Consider the following 17,113-nt stretch of genomic DNA (forward strand, 5'->3'; position numbering starts at 1 on the left):
TTGGTTCTCGATTTTACTAGAGCAGCTTTTAAGGATTGATGTACGCACTAAAAGGATTGTGTCTTTGCTATGCCAGGATTTAAAGAGCTGCCAACTTGTGTTAGTTCGATATACGATATACGATATATTTACGATTGCCACGTTTTCCGCGTTTTTAACGCAAAATTTCCAAATTAATGAACTTGTCCTTGTTGGCCAGCAAAAAGGCCTTGTGCGCGTTCACTTCTATTGCCAAATCGACGATATTCGTGTTGCTGAAGTAATCCATGGACACGACATTGGCGTTCATGCCCCACGGACCCTTCAGCCACTGATTCACCTTGGGATTGATCACTGCCGCCCGCTGCTTGGCCGTCTGCAGCTTGTGCGTGTTGAGGGTCTGCTCCATGCTCTTCACAGCGGTGAATATCCAGCCATCATCCTGCACAGGTCCACCAGGCTTCCTGCTGAACAGCAAACGCATATAATCCAGCGTCTGGGAGATGTTCATGTAGCTGGTGCTGAAGCGCTGCCACGGCGAGCAGAGCAGCCCCGATTCTGTGTGCAGCAACCAAAGCGACAGGTTAGTCAGCAAAAATATTGTCAAACATGTTTACCATTCTCCGGGTAGGGCAGCTCTTGGGTGGGAAACAACAGCACCACGTGTATGCCCAGCGCCAGGAGCTGCCGAAAGTTGCGATTGGCGCAATGCTCATCCAGCGTCACATTCCGCTGATAGGCCACCTCGCCCAGCTCCTGGCGCAACAGGTGAAACAGCGAGCTGTAGATCTCCGGATGCTTGTAGAAGCCAATGGGAAAGGAGCTAAAGTCGAGTATGACCAGCTCCCCAGAGCGTTCCACAAAGTGACGCACGTCGCGCAGCACACCGGCCAGGGGTATGATGAACATATTCTCATTGGCTATCCAGAAATTGTCGGCATCGTTGTCACTGTCCATGTACTTGTAGCTGTAGAGGGGAAGAGGCAGAGGAGAGAGGAATTATCTTTCAATCAGCTCTCAGCCGCACTACTTACCCCACACTAAAGTCCAAATATCTTATGCCGAAGACAAGCTGCGACCACACATCGAAATGCTGCGCCACCAGATAGTCCTTGACGAGCAGCGACTTGGTCTTGCTGTAGCTGGCAAGGAAGGCGCCCGAGGCATGGGTGCCCGGCAGGAAGAGACTCTTCAGGGGCATCTGTTCCCCGTCCTTGATTTGGGCCATCCAATTGGGCTGGATCTTCAGGCACTCGACGGTGAGCAGCTCCGTGCCATTGTAGCTGGCCACGTAGTGTGGCAGGCACTTGCCCCTGGGATACCGTGTGGCCGGCGACTCATTGCCATCCAGACGATTCCAGCCACCGGGAAACAGCAGCTTGCCCAGCTTTATGGGCGTCGACAGTTTGCCCGTTCGATTGTTAAGGCCATTGATGCGCAGTTCCGGCTGGAAGTTGGATATGGTTGGATCCTGGCCATAGATGCCAATCCATTCGGGCGGGCCGGCGCAGTCGGGACCCCAGTTAACCTCCAGGCAAGAGTCATGCAAGGCCTTGCCCGACAGCGAGATGGTCAGATAGATGGGGCAGCTGGCTGTGGTTGGATATGGGTTCTGTCTTCTGTTTGCTGGGTTTGCTTTTCGACTCACCTCTGAGGGGTGCGATGAGCAGCAGGCAGTGCAGCAAAGGCAGCAGCCATAGTTTCATTTTCATCATCTCTAAACTTGACACTCAATTAGAACAAAGTTTGGACTTTTGTGGGGAGGTTTTCCGTGCTGTTTGCTCGGCAGTCATCGCCGAATTAAAGCAATTCGGAATTCTGTACAAATGTGTCGCGTTTCGTGGCAATTGATGCGGCACACACCCGCCCACGCTTTATGCCCCAGCATTTAGAACCCCAATTGAGCGCCACTCATAACCCGAGCTGAGCTGAGCTGAGCTGAGCTTTGAGCGCCTTTCAATTGAGTTTCATCTGAGGCTGAGCGCTCTAAGAGCGGAAATGTCAAATGCTGAGCCACTCAAACTTCCAACACCTTCCATTAATGAGCAAATCCAAGTGCTATTTCGGTGTTAGGGAACCTTTCTCGCACCTACTCCTAGCTGAGGGCCATTAGAAGAGACTGCTCGAGGAGAGTTCATACTTTAAAAGCGCCGCAGGACACTCGGACACGCTGCAGATGCTTATCGCTGAAGCACAGGACAAAGCGCCCCCCCGCAGGACTGCTGTGTCTGACATTATCCCCAGCCCGCAGGGGCGTACATTGACCCACTTGCATGCGTCCTGTGTGTGTGTGTGTGTGTGTGTGTGTGTGCGCTCTCAAAGTGCAATTTGTATGTATGACTGGGACGAGTCCATTGTCCCCTACCTGGGACCCTGGAGCACCACGTAGGTCAGCGTTCCGCACTGCAAGAAATGTTTTGAGCAAATCGCCCGGAATGCTCTCCACGAGTGCAACGGATACGTGTTCTGTCTTTCCACTTTGCATCCTTTTTTTTCGGTACAAAACGTTTATCTGTGGCCGCCTTTTGTCTACGCATTTTTGCAGTATTTCCGGTTTCCGGCACAGCCATTGCTGACCATCTTCCCGCCAGGCAAAGGAGCACTTTTAAGTGAAAACTATTTCCCCAATGGCTTCCGTTGATAATGAACGTTTCCACTTTATCTGCCCGGGTAAAACTTCATTTTATTTGTATTTTCTTTGCTGTGGCTTTGCCTCTGGTGTGCTGTGGCGGCACCTTAAATAAAGCGCCAGCAATCCGCCTTTGTCAGCGGTCGAATCGAAGCTGAATAGCCGCTGGCCAGTAGCAACTTTCGGCCAAAAGAGAGAGCGAGCTGTCTGTCCGGCTTGTGGCCAATTTCTTTGGCCGCTCCGTTGTCCTGGGAGTCTGTCTGGACCGGCCATTGATTGACATGTCACTTGTTGTGGCAGCTGCGAGTCCGGGCTCTGGCGCCAGTTGGTTTTGAGGCTTTCGGTTAAACAATCGCCACAACTGAAAATAAAAACGAATTATACACAGAAAGCAGAAAGTTTCCACCAACTGTCTGTGTGTGTGGCAAGGGGCAGGGCACCGCAAAAAGTTTTAATCGTTGCGCTGGCCGTTTTCGTTACTTTGCAGATCTCTTGGGGTTCGTTTGCCTTGGTCCATCTAATGGGGATTAAGTTGTTTCTGTTGTCCCAAGCAAATCGATTCGCTTAAACATGAGGCGAGGAGTTGCCAGTGGACAATCATAATTTAAAGATTTAAGGAGCCATACGGAGAGCTCTCCCTCTGCCCTTTCCTGGTTTATGCATTAATTTGTGTTACACCCAACCGAGTAATCAATGAGCCGAGCCCCAATGCGTGTCGATGTGTGAAATGCAACCATCAGAAGACACGAATCAAATCACATCAGAGCCAGACTTGAGCACAGTCCATCCATCCATCCATCCATCCATCCATCCATCCATCGATTCATCCACCTGCCAGGAGGTGTTTGCCATCGAATCAAATAATTACTTATTAATGTGAGTAATAGCACTGGAATTTACGGGGCCATTGTGCACAGCGGCTGTGTAGGCCGTTTGTCGACTTCAGTGCGAAGTAATCATGATTAATGGTTACGACTGCCGGCAGTTGACAGCCTGCTCGCGACATGGGTCCTTGATGCTGGGCAGAGTCCAGCCCATGGCCTTGCAGTGTGCCACGAAAAAGCGACTTAAAAGTCTATTAAACATGGCTCAAGGACGCTTTCTGCACGCCACACGCCACAGCCCCAGTTCGCATCGAAAATTGATGCCCAATTAATCTCAGTGGAGCGGAGAGAGCGCAGGCAGCAACCCAACCAATCGATATTGGTGGTCGTCCAATGATAATAAGCAACACAGTCCCTCGTACACTTGAGTAGCTTTGTCTTAGGTAAGATTACATAATGGAAGGTCCACGATCTTCACTGTAGCCTCCCCTCAAAAGTCGTGACTGGCTTATGGCATTGGCAGCAGCCGATGATAGCATAAAGAAGTGACTTCCCAAAGCCACAGAAACAGCGGAAAAAAGAGTCCCATTTTAATTGCAATTTCGTTGCTCAGGCGGAGCATCCGTTGTCCCGCTCAAAGAAAATATTTGGCAACCGGAAAAGTCCGTGGAAATTCGTAAAATGTCTCTCTTCCCCTTTGGTCGACAGCGAGGGAGCCCCGAAGCGTGTTGTCCGTGGCCCGTGTGGAGGAAGGCTTTTCCTTTCCTTTTCCTTTTCGTTTTCTTTGATGTTCTGGCTGTGAATTTCTTAAAGCAAAACGAACGGATTATGTGGAGCTCTGGGAGCCGCTTTTTTAAAGCCAATGTCCGAGTGTTTTGCCTCGATACGCTACGGAAAGCCCTCTTTATCCAGTGTCCAACTCTGAACGGGGTCGAAATCCGGCCGAGTGGAGTTCGGGGACTGTTTCAAAAGTTGCTCTCAACTTTTGGGGACTCTCCCTCGCTCACAAAGGGTGAAATTGTTATGGCTCTATGCCATGCAAATAATAATAATAATAATAGCAATAACCAGAATAAAGGAGCTTCAAATAAAAGTTGGTTAGTGCGCTGCCATTCCGTTGCATTCCTTTTTTTTGTGGACTGGTCTGCCTCTTGAAATTGTCGCCGAGATTATTGTTGTTTCTGCTACATTCAGTTGATAATTTGTCCAAAGTTTCGAGCTGCCATTTCGTTGGACTTCTGCAGTGTGTTTGGGGGCGCAGATTGTAGATGGGGACAAGGATTGGAGGGAGCTACTTTCAGTCCGGTTTCTATGGCAAACGTTAGAACGTTGATGGCTTTTTTATCGCGTCCCCCCCTGCAGCATTTGTCGCAGTGCTCAGGTGTAGTTCCTTCCTTGAGTCCTCTCCAGCATACTGCTGCATGTCTGCTGTGCGACTTAAGACACTTGACAATGCTGAACAATGCTCAAAAGTTCAACTAAAATCGTTGATGGCCCGAAGACCCGCAAAGGCAGAGACTTGTGCAACTAGTTTTAAAGAGAAGGAGTGCGGACACCCACTAACAAATAAATACTTGCTATACTCAAATGTAATTACATAGATTGATTGTCAGCTGTCGGTGATGGCCGCAGAGTAGAGTTATTAGTGGAATTTCTGGCTTTTGGGAACATATTCCACTCTCCACCAACCTTGTGACATAATTATGCTCTAATCCGTTAATGCACACGCTTGTTAATTAATGCAAATCAAAATTGACTTGTTCTGTGACATCCCCGAAATCCGGCAAACTGCTAACGATGCTAATGTTGATGGAGCGAAACGATTTGTTGTGCTGCTACTAACAGAGGACCACCCCAACAGGCAGACACTCTGTGGCTAACAGTTGTGTGGATGTCATTCTAACAGCAAAAGAGAAATCAACAGAGAGCTTTTGCCGCCCAACAGGCAGCAACAAAGCAGCACAATGTTGACGGGAATGTGATATTCGTTGTGCCGCAACATTTATCATAAACAAGGCAGCCACCTCACCGCCCTCTGCCCATCCTGGGATTGGCCGTGTTGTTTGTAAATTTATGACATCATTTGCAAATCGTCATGTTTTGTTATCGGTGATTTGCGTGGCGATAAAAACTCCGCCAGCCAATTTATATTTACCCAGAAGGTTGGGCCGCGCCAGGACCAAGGGGTCTGTCTCTCCTGCTGAATCGCCTGTGCAAACAGCCAGGAAGAAAACCTCTAATAAGCAAACAAATCAGGCAAAAGGCGTCAAGCGATGAGCAAACGTTGTTCTGTTGCTGTTAAAGCTCTTAACATTTAATCAAAGATGCTCGCATTTTCCTGGCTTACGTCTCCACTCTTTGTATCTCTCTCCCACTCGCTTTTAGCCATTTGAAAATAAGGCTGAAAAGCAAGCATCCAGCATCCAGCATCCTGTGTGGCACGTACGGCATACGGCAATGCCCAAGCTCCAGGTTAGTCGCTGGCACTATTGGGGGTAAAAAAGCTTCGCGAAATCAAAGTTTAGTGCATCCCTTACTCTCTCCTGATTAGCGGAATCGGATCTTATTTAATTCAAGTTGTTATGTGCTGAAGTTGTTTCGAACACACACCTTAGAAATCCACACTCATTCGCTGTTTAAAGAACCAAATTGAATTTTAAACAAATGTGGACTGACATACCGTATGGATCTTCGAGATAAACCTTCAATAGTAGCAGATCTGCGTCTTCAGTCACTCGTGTGGTTAGGTACAGCGGAAGAACCAGCATCGCAAAACTTGTTGTATTTGCCTGAGAAGAGCATTCTATCTATTGTAAACAAATTAAATGTTATTGCGGAATACGTGCAACAGCTGATTTTGGTGCTTGGCGTTGCCACCCCGACGGAAGAGAATTGTTGTGTTCTTATCGATTATCGCTACGATGGCCGTTGCGTTTGAAACGCTTACCCATCTTCGATCTACACTGAGATCCACTTTTCATCTATTTAAACTATGCTGAGAATGATTAAATATTGTATAATTCATAAAAGGTTGAAACTGTTTTCCGTTTAACTGCTTCCATAAACTGCCCACTGCCATCAACGATTCATTTGTTTCGGTTTAACCATTTTTTCGCTTCCAATTTTCACACAAAAAAGTAAAGTCAGCTGGAGTCAATATGGTAATGGAGTGGAATGAATGCATTCTAGGTCGCTGTGCAACGCATTCAATCCCCAGACAGTTTTTGCATTCGGTTGCGCATCCGAACTGATTGATTAATTTTCATAATGATAGTCAGACCACAACCGATTGAGTTCGTTAAGCTTGAGTTAAACTTGCGAACATTCTGGCTCTGGGATCATAGTTGGAGTGGAGGCAAAACTTTCGAATAGAAACGATTTCAAACAAGAAAGCCAAACTTAAACGGAAATCGATATGTGCGGAAGGGGGCATGGCTGGCTGCTGTTGCGCCAACAACATTGATTGCACCAACATTACACATTTCTCTCTCTCTGCTCTCCTGGGAAACGTGTGCTCGCGCACAGCGCCCGGTACTCCGCTGCGCCCTCATCAGTGGCAATTCAAAACCGAAACCCAACGCTGACAGCCCGAGGCTGCAGAGTGAAATTTATTGGAAATATTGGAGCGGAGCACAGTCTGCCGCAGAAACGGTTGCCAAAGGTTGCCGACTGCCTAGGTTGTTGAAAATAGGGGAAATCTGATATAAAAATACAACAAAAAAGCAAAAAGAACATTAGCAATTTGTACGAGGGAAAAAGAAAAGGACAGGACAGGACAGGATCGGTGGGAGTGCATAAAAACGGACGCACGAACAATTGAGCGGAAAGTTGGTTCGCATTTTTAAGCCATTTGTCGGGTCCGACCGCAGAGTGATTTAATCAATGCAAATGATGAGGGGGCCGAAACCGAAACTGGAAGCCCTCTGGGCTGGGCCTGCATGGGGCGTTAATGGAATTTCTGGCAGTCGTATGAAATGGAGACCTTAGCAGAGAGCAGCGAGCAGCGACCCAACCGACCGGGCCGTCATCTTGCCGTGTTGGGACTGTTTTCACGTGCGTTGGTGTGTAAATGATAAATGAGGGACACTCTCATCGCACCACGTGCGACTGTTCCGGCCGGAACCAGCAGCAACACCAGCAGCAGAAGCAGCAAGAGCAACAGCACCACTAACGGACCATTAGGTGCCATTGTCCTTTTTGCTTTTCTCTCTGTCTCTGTCTCTGTCTCTGCCTCGGGTTGGTCCCTTTTTTTTGTGCCTCCTTAACCGTCGTTGCTAGGGATTGCTGCTCCTGCACTTTCTATTGTTCAGCCACATTCAGCCTTTGAAGCGGCAACATGAATATTGCTCGGCATCCAGAAACCATCAGTTATCTGCTCTATATGTTGTATCACTCGGCAGCAAGAACTGTACGTGGATTGTTGCTTTATGCACTACTTGTATTATTAGCTTGCTTCGGGACCTTTTCCATTATTCATTTGTGCACAACAAAAAGGCGTCATAAAAGATAATTTATTAATGTAACATTAATGTGCATAACACTTGTAAGGGTCTGCTGGATGTTTTTCAACGTGCTGCCTGCACTGTGCCCTGTGCTGACACAGAAATCAACTAAAATACTCGTAGGTTACCGCTGCCCGAAGGAAATTAAGAAAACTCACTCGCAAATCCCGAGCCCGAGTGCTTGTTTGTTCTGAACGGAACGGAAAGACAACAGGACAGGGCTTATGATGAGATTTCAGTTGCATTTCGTTTTTGCCTTTGCCTTTGCCTTTGGCTTTGGCCTGCTCTCGAGATTTTTGTGCGTATTCTGTGGCCTTTTCAACCCAAAATGGCGTTTGTGGATTATGCTCAGACCCCAAACCCATTTGCGGTCAAAAGTTTGCTGACTGGAACCACAAGGACTTAAAGTTGCCCGAGGATAAGGCAAACAAAACAAAAAAAATAAGAGTTGAGCGTCTGGCAGATACCTCAGAAACGGTGCACGGGTGATCCATTCCATGAAATCTAATACATCAGAAACGTGTCCAAATGTTTCCTCTTTTGTGTGCAGGCATAAATGCTGTTCCAGCTGTTTCAACGCTTCGATGGAAATGTAAATCATTCATAATAATTAACTGTCGCTGTATTTTTGCAACTGTGTGTGTCCGGGTCAGAACATAATTGAAATCGACACAGAATGTCCATGCTGCAATTGATCGAAATGTGAATAATTAAATAGTAATTAATTTATTTACACACATGGCTGAGCAGCAGCAGGTCCGGCTGCAGGGCTGAAACTGAGCTCAGCCACAACCGATACTATCAATCATGTTTACTATTGTAACACTGGAGCTGGGTCGACAGCTGTGAGCGCTTTTGGTCGTAAATGGCTTGCATAAATTACGAATTACGAATTCACTGATAGTCGCGCACTTTAACTTAAATTTTGATTCAAACCTAGCGATCAGCTTGGACAATGTGAATATCGATCACCAATGCTATCGATATTTTTACAGTCAAGGCGCTGCCACTACGCAGTTGGTATTTTTCAGGGCATTTTGGCGGATCCAAAGAGCGGCAATTTTTCTGGCATCAAAACAAACAATTAAAGTAATTTCGCAGGAAACATAGAAAACGGAGCTAAACGTTCGGAAATGGAGGCCATTAACTTCAACGACTTCACGCCGATGGAGCGCTATGAGATAATTAAAGAATTCCTAATCAAAATGCGCCAAGCAAACTCGATGCCAAGCGCCCAGCGCTTCTTTGAGCATTACCTTCGGAAATTCTACAAGCCGCCGGACAAAGTGGTAAACGATATTGCCTACTGTCAGCGTGCCATGAAGACGTATCTGTTGATACACCAGGTGTGTATGTTAATTACAAGAGAAAGTACAATGTTTACTTATCGCCAATCCGCGATCTTTTGCAGACAATCGTTCGCGTTTTCGGCGAGCAAGAGGACGCCGTAAGTACACATTTGCCGCCAGAAATAACGGAGTATTTATCTCTGTTGTTCTTTCAGGATCCCGTTATCAAGAACAGCTACCTTCACGAACTCGAGGAGATTCTGTACGAGGTGAATGCCGAGTGCCAGTACATGCTGTTGCGCCTGCAGGATGACATCGATCGCTTCTGTTTGGCATTTAGTGAGCAGGAGCTGAAGCCCGATGATGAAGTGATAAACGATATTGTCAGTGGGGCTATTGTGCCGCTTGTGGTGTCTGTAAAAGTATCGTTAGAGCCGTACTTTGTCAGCGTGCGGCCAACAGAGCAGGAACTGATGCGAAAGTACTTTATCACCAGCGACGTGTCTGCCCCACAATTGCGGCTGCACGCCTACACGACCACAGTGGTCAAGGAGAGCCGCCTCAACCTACAGGCAGCGTTGGCACGCACGCGTACACCTCAGGTCGACAAAGCGGAGCGCCCGAAGGAAGAATTTATGCAGTCCGTCGGACTCATCACCCACATGGAGAAACAACGCATCAACCTGTCGCAAGAACTCAGGCAAACGGGGCCCAAACAGTATTCATTGCCGCCAAAAAAGCAAAAGGCGCCGCCGCAACCCAAATGATGTGCCCCATTCGCATGATTGTTTTCAAAACAATTCGTTGTTTATAGTATTACGGTTTAGTTTTAAGTGACGCTTAATACTCGGAAAGTTATGTTTTATTTTTGTTTGTAAACTCGAAGTACGATCGGTCTCATTGGTAATCTGTTAAGAAACGATTTCCTTGATGTGCGGCCTCTGCAAGCTCAGGAATGACAAAAAGTTGTGTTAATATATGAAATATAAGTGAGAAAGAAAGAACGTAGATTGTTGTCATAATTAGATGGAAGTACCAAGAACAAATTCCCATCTTCAGCCTAAGCCAAATTAAGGTGAGTTTTATAGAGTAAATTGAAATCAAACTCGCATGTGCGATGTGTAATTTGCTTGCCGTTGCTTAATTCCAGTTCAGACATAGCTGGATCTTCACATGAGGCTTGTTTTGGCCATCTGAAAATTGGCTGCACATTTCATGGCACGCTTTGGTGTACCTTTAATCTGGCTTGGCTCCCCCGCCTTGTGCCTGCTCAGTTGCAAAGCCAGAACCTGCGCGGCCAGCTTATCATACTCGTCCTCGTCTGTGGCTTTGCCTTTGCCTCTCTCGAGGCAGGAGCAGAACGTCGCTGGAATGTACTCCAAAGTTTGTACTTTTCCATGTCGAAGTGCTTGCCGTGCTGCTTGTACATTTTGATGGTTTTCTTAACGATCGAGGAGCGCATCTTGTCATCGGCGACCGTCTTTACGAGTGCCACCAACGCGATGTGACAGCGACTGTGCTCCAGGTAGTAGCCGTCCGTCTGGCAGCTGCTGATGACAGCCATAACCAGATCGGCGAGAGGAACGTCCAGCATCTCTGCCAGCTTTGGCATGTCGTCCTGGGCAAATACAGCACCAGCCAGCGGCGTGAGCACAATCTCTCTGCGCTTCACCAAGTGCGGCACCAGCTGGCAATACTTGTGCACAGCCAGCAGGCTGGCCTGCTTAAATGTGATCCGCAGCTGATTGCGCATCACAAAGGGCTGGGTCAGCAGCGGTTCCCGTAGGAAGTGCGTCAGTATCTGCACCTCATTGCGAACATCAAATCCATCTTCGTTCTTCACGTCCAGCCGCATGGTCCAGGTCATGTCCTTCTTCTCAGCCTTGGCTGCCTTGGCCTGCTTGCTGTACGAGAAGATCACTTGCTCGGCAAAGCGACGAGACACGCTGGCCACCTCATAGCTGAGCTCCTCCCCAAAGTCCGGGCAGATTTCAGCAAATGTTTCCTTCAGCTTTTCAAAGTCCAAGCTGAATTTGGTTCCAGTGATTGCTGCCATAATTCTGCAATTGATGAGTTTGTTTTCAAGGAAAGATTTCTCTGGATTAACACAAATGCATTGTATGCCAGCAACTTTTTTGCTATCCTCAGCGTATTTTATCATAAATATATGTACATACATATATGTATGTAAACATGTATGTATAGAATATGTAAATGTAGGCAGTGCATCTTAGTTTCCCAACAAAACCTCTGTACGTGCCGTTATTGAATTCACTTAATAAATGTTTCTCTTACTTTATTATGCACTCAAATATGTACAGTATGCACTCAATTTCACACAGAAAGCACACACAAATGTTGTAGTTAAATCCTATATGTTACTATATAGATAAAAGACAAAAGATTTTTGAAATCTATAATGATCGAAGGGCGGACACATCGGTCAGTGCGCGTTTGGTCCCGATATCTGAATGCTCGCGAACCGTCGACTCCAAGAGAACTGAATAATGAACTGCAGCCCGAAGAGCGCACCCGAATGCGACGACACCCGATCGTTAAACAAACGAACCCCATACATGCATGTATGTATTTACTTCACACAGTGTGGGTGTGTGTGTTGTGTGTTTACACAGCGATGAGCCGGTAATTCAATGCTGTCGACTTTGCTGAAAAGCTGCTGCAGAAGTCTGAAGAGCTTCTCTCTCTCCATCTAATATTTGGGCAGTTTCTAAGCTTGTCCCAGCGTAGCAGCAATAATAGTAAACCAAGTCTAAGAGCCGCAGAGATTCGCTGTAAGTTCTGTAGTTCAATTCAGTTTATGCAATATCCACATGAAAGGAAATAAACTGTAAACTCTCTTCACTCTGCCGCTGTCTGCTTTATGGATGCGATTCCATTTTCTTTCTGCGTGGAGGGGCAGTGGAGCTGCCTTATTTGCATATGTGTGGTATATTTTTGTTATTGTCTTGCCCGTCTCTGTGTTGAGGGCAATTTGCATATGAAATGTATCTCCCGGCGCATCCGTATTGCCACTCCCACCACTCCCACTACAGACGCGACGTATCGATGTACCGAAAATGCACCACACAGCAGCAGAAGTGACTCCAAGTACGAGTCAAAGGCAGAGAGAGAGAGGAGAGAGAGCAGAATAGAAGGCGAGTCGATACGAGTGTGACCACCAGCTGACAAGTGGCATTTTTCAAATTGAATTTTTCCAGTGCACGCTGGCTGGCTGGCATGCCATCGAAACTGGAGACACACAATTGAAGTGTTCCTTTCGGTGCTTGTCAAGTGGAAATGTCATAAATTCCTAGTCTTGCATTGAAGCAAGCAATAGCATTTCACTCACTTGTATTATCCAAATCAAACGTAGAATTCGGTTCTATTTTCATCGAAATTTGTAGTTAACATCAAAAGGAGAACGTTCAATGGACTCGAGCTCGAGCCGCAAAGACATCTACATACCCATCGTGCTGGCCGTGATGGCCGCCTACAGTCGCCCCGTTCCCTTGGACGAAATCGTCGCTGGAGTCATGGAACTGCTCAGCTCTTTGCGAGATCCAATTGACTTTGATGGTGCCACTGGAGACAGGCATCGAGCAGGGAACATCTCTGGAACTAGGAAGTGATACATAAACAACTTTTAAGAACCAAATTTTAAATTCAATAAGAATTCGATTGCAGAATAAAATATATGTTAAAGTACTTATTGTACATACCTTGTATGGTTCCAAAGTAAGGAAGGCAAAAAGTAAGTGCCCCTGGAGCTGCTTGTCAACCAAGTAGAGATTCAGTTCTACCATTTTAGTTTATCGTATCTTCCACAACGAAAACAACACTCGTGTTTTATTTTGGTAGCCAGAAATTCCCAGCTCAGTTCCGAAAGAAAACAAACATTCAATGGAGGCGAGCCGCAGGGACGTCTACATACCCATTATCCTTGCAGTGATGATAGCCGAGTGTCGTCCCCTCACTGTAGACGACATCGTCGATGCAGTCATGTCCCTGCTCAAATGTCTGCGCGATCAAATGGATTTTGAGGAGGCCCTCTGTGGCGACCATCGAGGACAGAGAACCTTCAAACATAAAATGTGATGCTTAAATTAATAAATTAGTTAACTTAAAAGTTTAAACAACAGTTCATAGGATAAAATATATAGGGAATCTTACATTGTATAAATTTAAATTTTAAAAACGTAGCTGGAAGTGCCTAGCCATGTAATCATTCCCAGCATACGAAAAGAACCAAAAACATGCAAGGACGGAGACTGTTAAAAGTTTGCCGGCTTCGCAAAATATTGTTCATGTTGTGAGAGAAAAACAACAAGCTCGAGTGTGTGGATGAAAGTGGCACACGGCGGTACACCCCTGCGGATGCGGCAAAGCACACCTGTCCACCCGCCGCTACACGTACAACTTTTCCCCATAATCACGTGCCGTGGAGGCTCAGTAAATACACTGCCTGTCACCAAGATAATGCACGTGAGGCATACGATTGATCCAATATAGTTAAGAAATTGTTCTCACTTGCTGAAATCTACGAATGAAATCTCTCTGGAGTGTTTAGCTGGGAAAGCCAGTTATACTTTTGGGCGGATCGATGACCCAAATAATCGCTTGCCTTCAATAAAAATCCGATTGAATGCGATAGGCTCTATCGATATTCGTAGCTGAATTCTCAAATACAGCTAGCCACCAGCCCATCCAGCCCATAATTGCACAGACGGCAAAACGGCAGCTTAGACGACAGAACGCACTCTGTGGATTCGAGGAATTCAATTTCGGTTTGTTTATTTTCCCTACTCGAACTTGTCTTGTGTGTGTATATTTCCATTGTAGAATTCTGATATGAATCATTTCATTATTCGACTTCTTTCAGTACATCACATCACATCATGGCAAAGGGAACAACCAATGGTTTGGATTTCAAGACGCTGTGCGACACCTTCAGAGTTATTTGCCCCGATTTTCGGCCTGGTGGCGCATCGGAGAAGCTCCAAAGTTTGGATTTTGCCAACAGGGTGCTCTTCGAGCTGGGCCCCAAGATGCGGTATGTGAAGCAAAGTGGCGAGGACCAGATGTGGCGTTTGGTTTTCAGTGGCGGCAGCAGCGTTTACGTGCACACTTACACATTTCTTCGGCCGATCAAGAGCCAGCCCCAAGTCAGGGACGGCAAGCTATATTTGACCATGAAGCAGGCCGGCCTGCTTGCCGCCACCCAGATGTGTGCCCTGTTGCCGGCGCAGCACAATCCGCGCGACAAGATTCTGCTGACGCCGCTCTCTCGCGCCGTCTTTGAGCCCCAGAGCATTCCGAAGATTGCGGCTGCCTTGAGTGCCCTCAGGCGTCGTGTGGTGGACATCGCGTATGTGGTGGCCGCTGTGGTCAGCAGTTGCCAGAGCGACGGCTTCCATTTGCAGTACAGCCAGTGCGCCATTGCCTTGGTGGCCATTGGGGCGACGACCAAGGATCCCAAGGCACGCAAGAGAATGCGCTCCAAGACGCTGAAGCAGTACTTGCATCGCGGCAAAGCCTTTCACTCGGATGAGTACAAGATCTATGCAGAGCACTCGAGGATGGCTCGACAACTGGCAGCTGAATCACCCATATCCCCCAATCCACCCTTCCCAGACGTACCCAAGCCCCCGCGCAGACGGGATGTGGCCGTTGTGTTGCGCAGCATTGCCAAGTCCCCGAATGATCCATTGAGTGGCGACACCATTGATGTTAAATTCGTCGCTTCCACGAAGGAGCAGGACGAGGATGTGGTGGCGGGCATGTCCGCATCCGTGGATATTCGTCTAGAAGGTATAAGCATGGAGCGAATGAGATTCAAGTTGCTCTCCGCTGAAAAGTAATCACATTTACTACATTTATTGAACTATAACTTTGAAAATGGACAATAAATCGGCATATCTGTAACGCAGAGTATATTCTGGGTGTCTCAGTTTATTTACGGAAGTGCCAACATCTCTGTAGATGGTTATAAAAACTCCATTTAGGTAAGAACATGTGTAAAAGGGTCGCCGTTTGCTGTATCCATGTGGGAGTATCGTTTAAGACCCCTTAAGCTATTACATTTTACTCATTTCCGCTGTGTCCGCTGCTGCTGTGCTTTGAGGAGTGTCAATCAGGCATTAATTTCCACTGCTCAATAAAATATTGGACCCGTGGAAGATGCCGGCGGCAGCCTCAGGAGCACGTTAAACTTTATGCCACATTCTTATCATTGCCGGAAAGGGCCGACCTCTGCCGTGGAAGCTCCGGCAGCCAGAGACTGGCAAAAAATAAAAGTGAAAACGAAAATCATAAAGGGCACAGCACGGAAGCTGAGTTCGGAGTTCACGCGAGGCGACAGACGGGCTGCGACAACAAAGCAAATTGGTGGCAGGACAGCTGGGGGGGGGCAGCTGCAGCCACGGAGATTCGGCTCCAGCTCCGGCTCCAGCCCAGGATGTCCGCATGGGTAAATGTTAGTGACCGCAAAGGAGCTGCCTTCCTTTTTACGGTCAACGGGTCGCCAGTAAAAATAATCTTATAGCCGCTTATCTGCCCCTTGAAGCCTTTTTTGTGCCTGCCAACCGCAGCTCACTTTCAGCGACAGTTTCAGCCCCCTCCACACTACTTTTACTTGCAACCAGACGCACACACACACACACACACACACAGTCTTTGAGTACCAGATTCTTGTGTTTGTGCAATCTGAAAAGATGGAAGATTTTTAGTCTAAAATGAAATTTAATATTTATACAACCATGTCAGAGCTATGCCAAAAGCAACAGCAATGGAAAAAGCACTTGCCTTAGCTCCGATTACACTGGTACTCTCGAATATCTATTGGAAAATCAAATTGAAATTAAATGTAGAAAGAAAGAGTAGAGTCCACCTAAAGTTGAGACATAATTTTCAATTGTTTACGCAGCAGTTTCGTTTTTAAATATCCTAAGAACAGGAGGCTGGCCCTCCGCCTACTTTTCGGCACCCAACTCCTAACAGGAAGCCGGCGTACATCAATATATGTATACGGCAGCCACTCAACTCTCCAATTTAAAGCAACTCCGGAGTATGTTTGTGTTTGATATCAGGCCACTCTGAAGGCGAGAATGAGTCTCGTGGGAGTATTTTGTGTGCCGACAGCTCCTGCCCCATTGCCTTGGGGGTGTTTGCGTTGCGATTCGGAGATTTAATTGATTCCGTGTACTTTGTTTCACATTGTGTCTAGTCGATAATGGCCCACGTAAGACCGTTGAAGGCTTCGATTCGAACTGCTACATTTGTTGGCAAAGAACCATTAAACGTGTGCCAATGTCATTTGGATAATGGAGTCATCATTCACTAGACTAAATCTCTCCAATTGGAATTAACTGCGTTCGGTCGAAAATGGAAAACTGATTAAAAACATCATTAGGCATAGAAAGAGGTGTTTTATATTATTTGAGTGGGGAGAGCAGAAATGAACCCGAACAGCTTCCATGACACTTGTGCACTCTTGGGGGCATTCGTTCTTCCCCATCTAATTTGATTGTTTTCGGCAAAGGAAAGGAATGTAGAAACATTTGTTTATTTGTGTGTCCCTGTATCTTGGCGCTTAGCTGCCTTTGTGTATATCTGATTTCAGCATTCGATGTGCACTGCCTCCGCCCTGGCAATAAAACTGCTGATTGAACATAATGATTTTGCTGTGCGACAGAGACCAGACGTATACAAATAAAAGTGTGGAAATAAACCAAGTAAGCTGATCCTTTTACACAAGCAAATAAACAAAATAGAAATAAGTTTTATCAGGCAGTTTTCCAAGTAAAAGAAGGGGATCTTCAGATATACATTTGTATTTATATTTAATGGAAATGCACACCCTTCAAAGCGAATGATCACTCGTCCGCTCATGGA

The 17,113-nt window shown here is 46.7% G+C and overlaps 4 protein-coding genes across 5 annotated transcripts; 2 read left to right on the plus strand and 2 right to left on the minus strand.

Moving 5' to 3' along the window:
- Positions 1-110: 110 nt before the first annotated feature.
- Positions 111-1,880, minus strand: LOC117587458. The gene is made up of 4 exons (XM_034278179.1): positions 1,628-1,880; positions 1,014-1,572; positions 597-946; positions 111-537 (listed from the first exon to the last, which is right to left on the minus strand). The coding sequence occupies exons 1-4, from the start codon at positions 1,692-1,694 to the stop codon at positions 155-157; spliced, it is 1,359 nt and encodes a 452-aa protein (XP_034134070.1). The 5' UTR covers positions 1,695-1,880; the 3' UTR covers positions 111-154.
- LOC117587464 lies at positions 444-10,227 on the plus strand. 2 transcript variants are annotated; one of them, XM_034278188.1, is made up of 5 exons: positions 444-540; positions 2,795-2,805; positions 8,966-9,280; positions 9,346-9,381; positions 9,439-10,227. In XM_034278188.1, the coding sequence occupies exons 3-5, from the start codon at positions 9,068-9,070 to the stop codon at positions 9,988-9,990; spliced, it is 801 nt and encodes a 266-aa protein (XP_034134079.1). In that variant the 5' UTR covers positions 444-540; positions 2,795-2,805; positions 8,966-9,067; the 3' UTR covers positions 9,991-10,227. The 2 variants fall into 2 exon arrangements, with proteins under 2 accessions (XP_034134079.1, XP_034134080.1); XM_034278189.1 differs by lacking the exons at positions 444-540; positions 2,795-2,805; positions 9,346-9,381 and having other exon boundaries at positions 8,948-9,280.
- Positions 10,068-11,578, minus strand: LOC117587465. The gene is made up of 2 exons (XM_034278190.1): positions 11,519-11,578; positions 10,068-11,283 (listed from the first exon to the last, which is right to left on the minus strand). The coding sequence occupies exon 2, from the start codon at positions 11,277-11,279 to the stop codon at positions 10,494-10,496; it is 786 nt and encodes a 261-aa protein (XP_034134081.1). The 5' UTR covers positions 11,280-11,283; positions 11,519-11,578; the 3' UTR covers positions 10,068-10,493.
- Positions 11,579-13,916: 2,338 nt separating this feature from the next.
- Positions 13,917-15,154, plus strand: LOC117587461. The gene is made up of 2 exons (XM_034278185.1): positions 13,917-14,007; positions 14,103-15,154. Exon 2 carries the CDS (start codon positions 14,119-14,121, stop codon positions 15,079-15,081), a length of 963 nt encoding a protein of 320 aa, XP_034134076.1. The 5' UTR covers positions 13,917-14,007; positions 14,103-14,118; the 3' UTR covers positions 15,082-15,154.
- The last annotated feature ends 1,959 nt before the right edge of the window (positions 15,155-17,113 follow it).

Source organism: Drosophila guanche, unplaced genomic scaffold (assembly GCF_900245975.1).
Source record: "Drosophila guanche unplaced genomic scaffold, DGUA_6, whole genome shotgun sequence".
Taxonomy (NCBI): domain Eukaryota; kingdom Metazoa; phylum Arthropoda; class Insecta; order Diptera; family Drosophilidae; genus Drosophila; species Drosophila guanche.

Coding starts and splice junctions, on each gene's coding strand:
- LOC117587458 (XM_034278179.1), bottom strand. CDS start 1,694: ATGATGAAAATGAAACTATGGCTGCTGCCTTTGCTGCACTGCCTGCTG. Junction 1,573..1,627: donor GCTCATCGCACCCCTCAGAG/GTGAGTCGAAAA, acceptor ATCCAACCACAG/CCAGCTGCCCCATCTATCTG. Junction 947..1,013: donor TATTTGGACTTTAGTGTGGG/GTAAGTAGTGCG, acceptor TCCCCTCTACAG/CTACAAGTACATGGACAGTG.
- LOC117587464 (XM_034278188.1), top strand. CDS start 9,068: ATGGAGGCCATTAACTTCAACGACTTCACGCCGATGGAGCGCTATGAG. Junction 9,281..9,345: donor CGTATCTGTTGATACACCAG/GTGTGTATGTTA, acceptor GATCTTTTGCAG/ACAATCGTTCGCGTTTTCGG. Junction 9,382..9,438: donor TCGGCGAGCAAGAGGACGCC/GTAAGTACACAT, acceptor TTGTTCTTTCAG/GATCCCGTTATCAAGAACAG.
- LOC117587465 (XM_034278190.1), bottom strand. CDS start 11,279: ATGGCAGCAATCACTGGAACCAAATTCAGCTTGGACTTTGAAAAGCTG.
- LOC117587461 (XM_034278185.1), top strand. CDS start 14,119: ATGGCAAAGGGAACAACCAATGGTTTGGATTTCAAGACGCTGTGCGAC.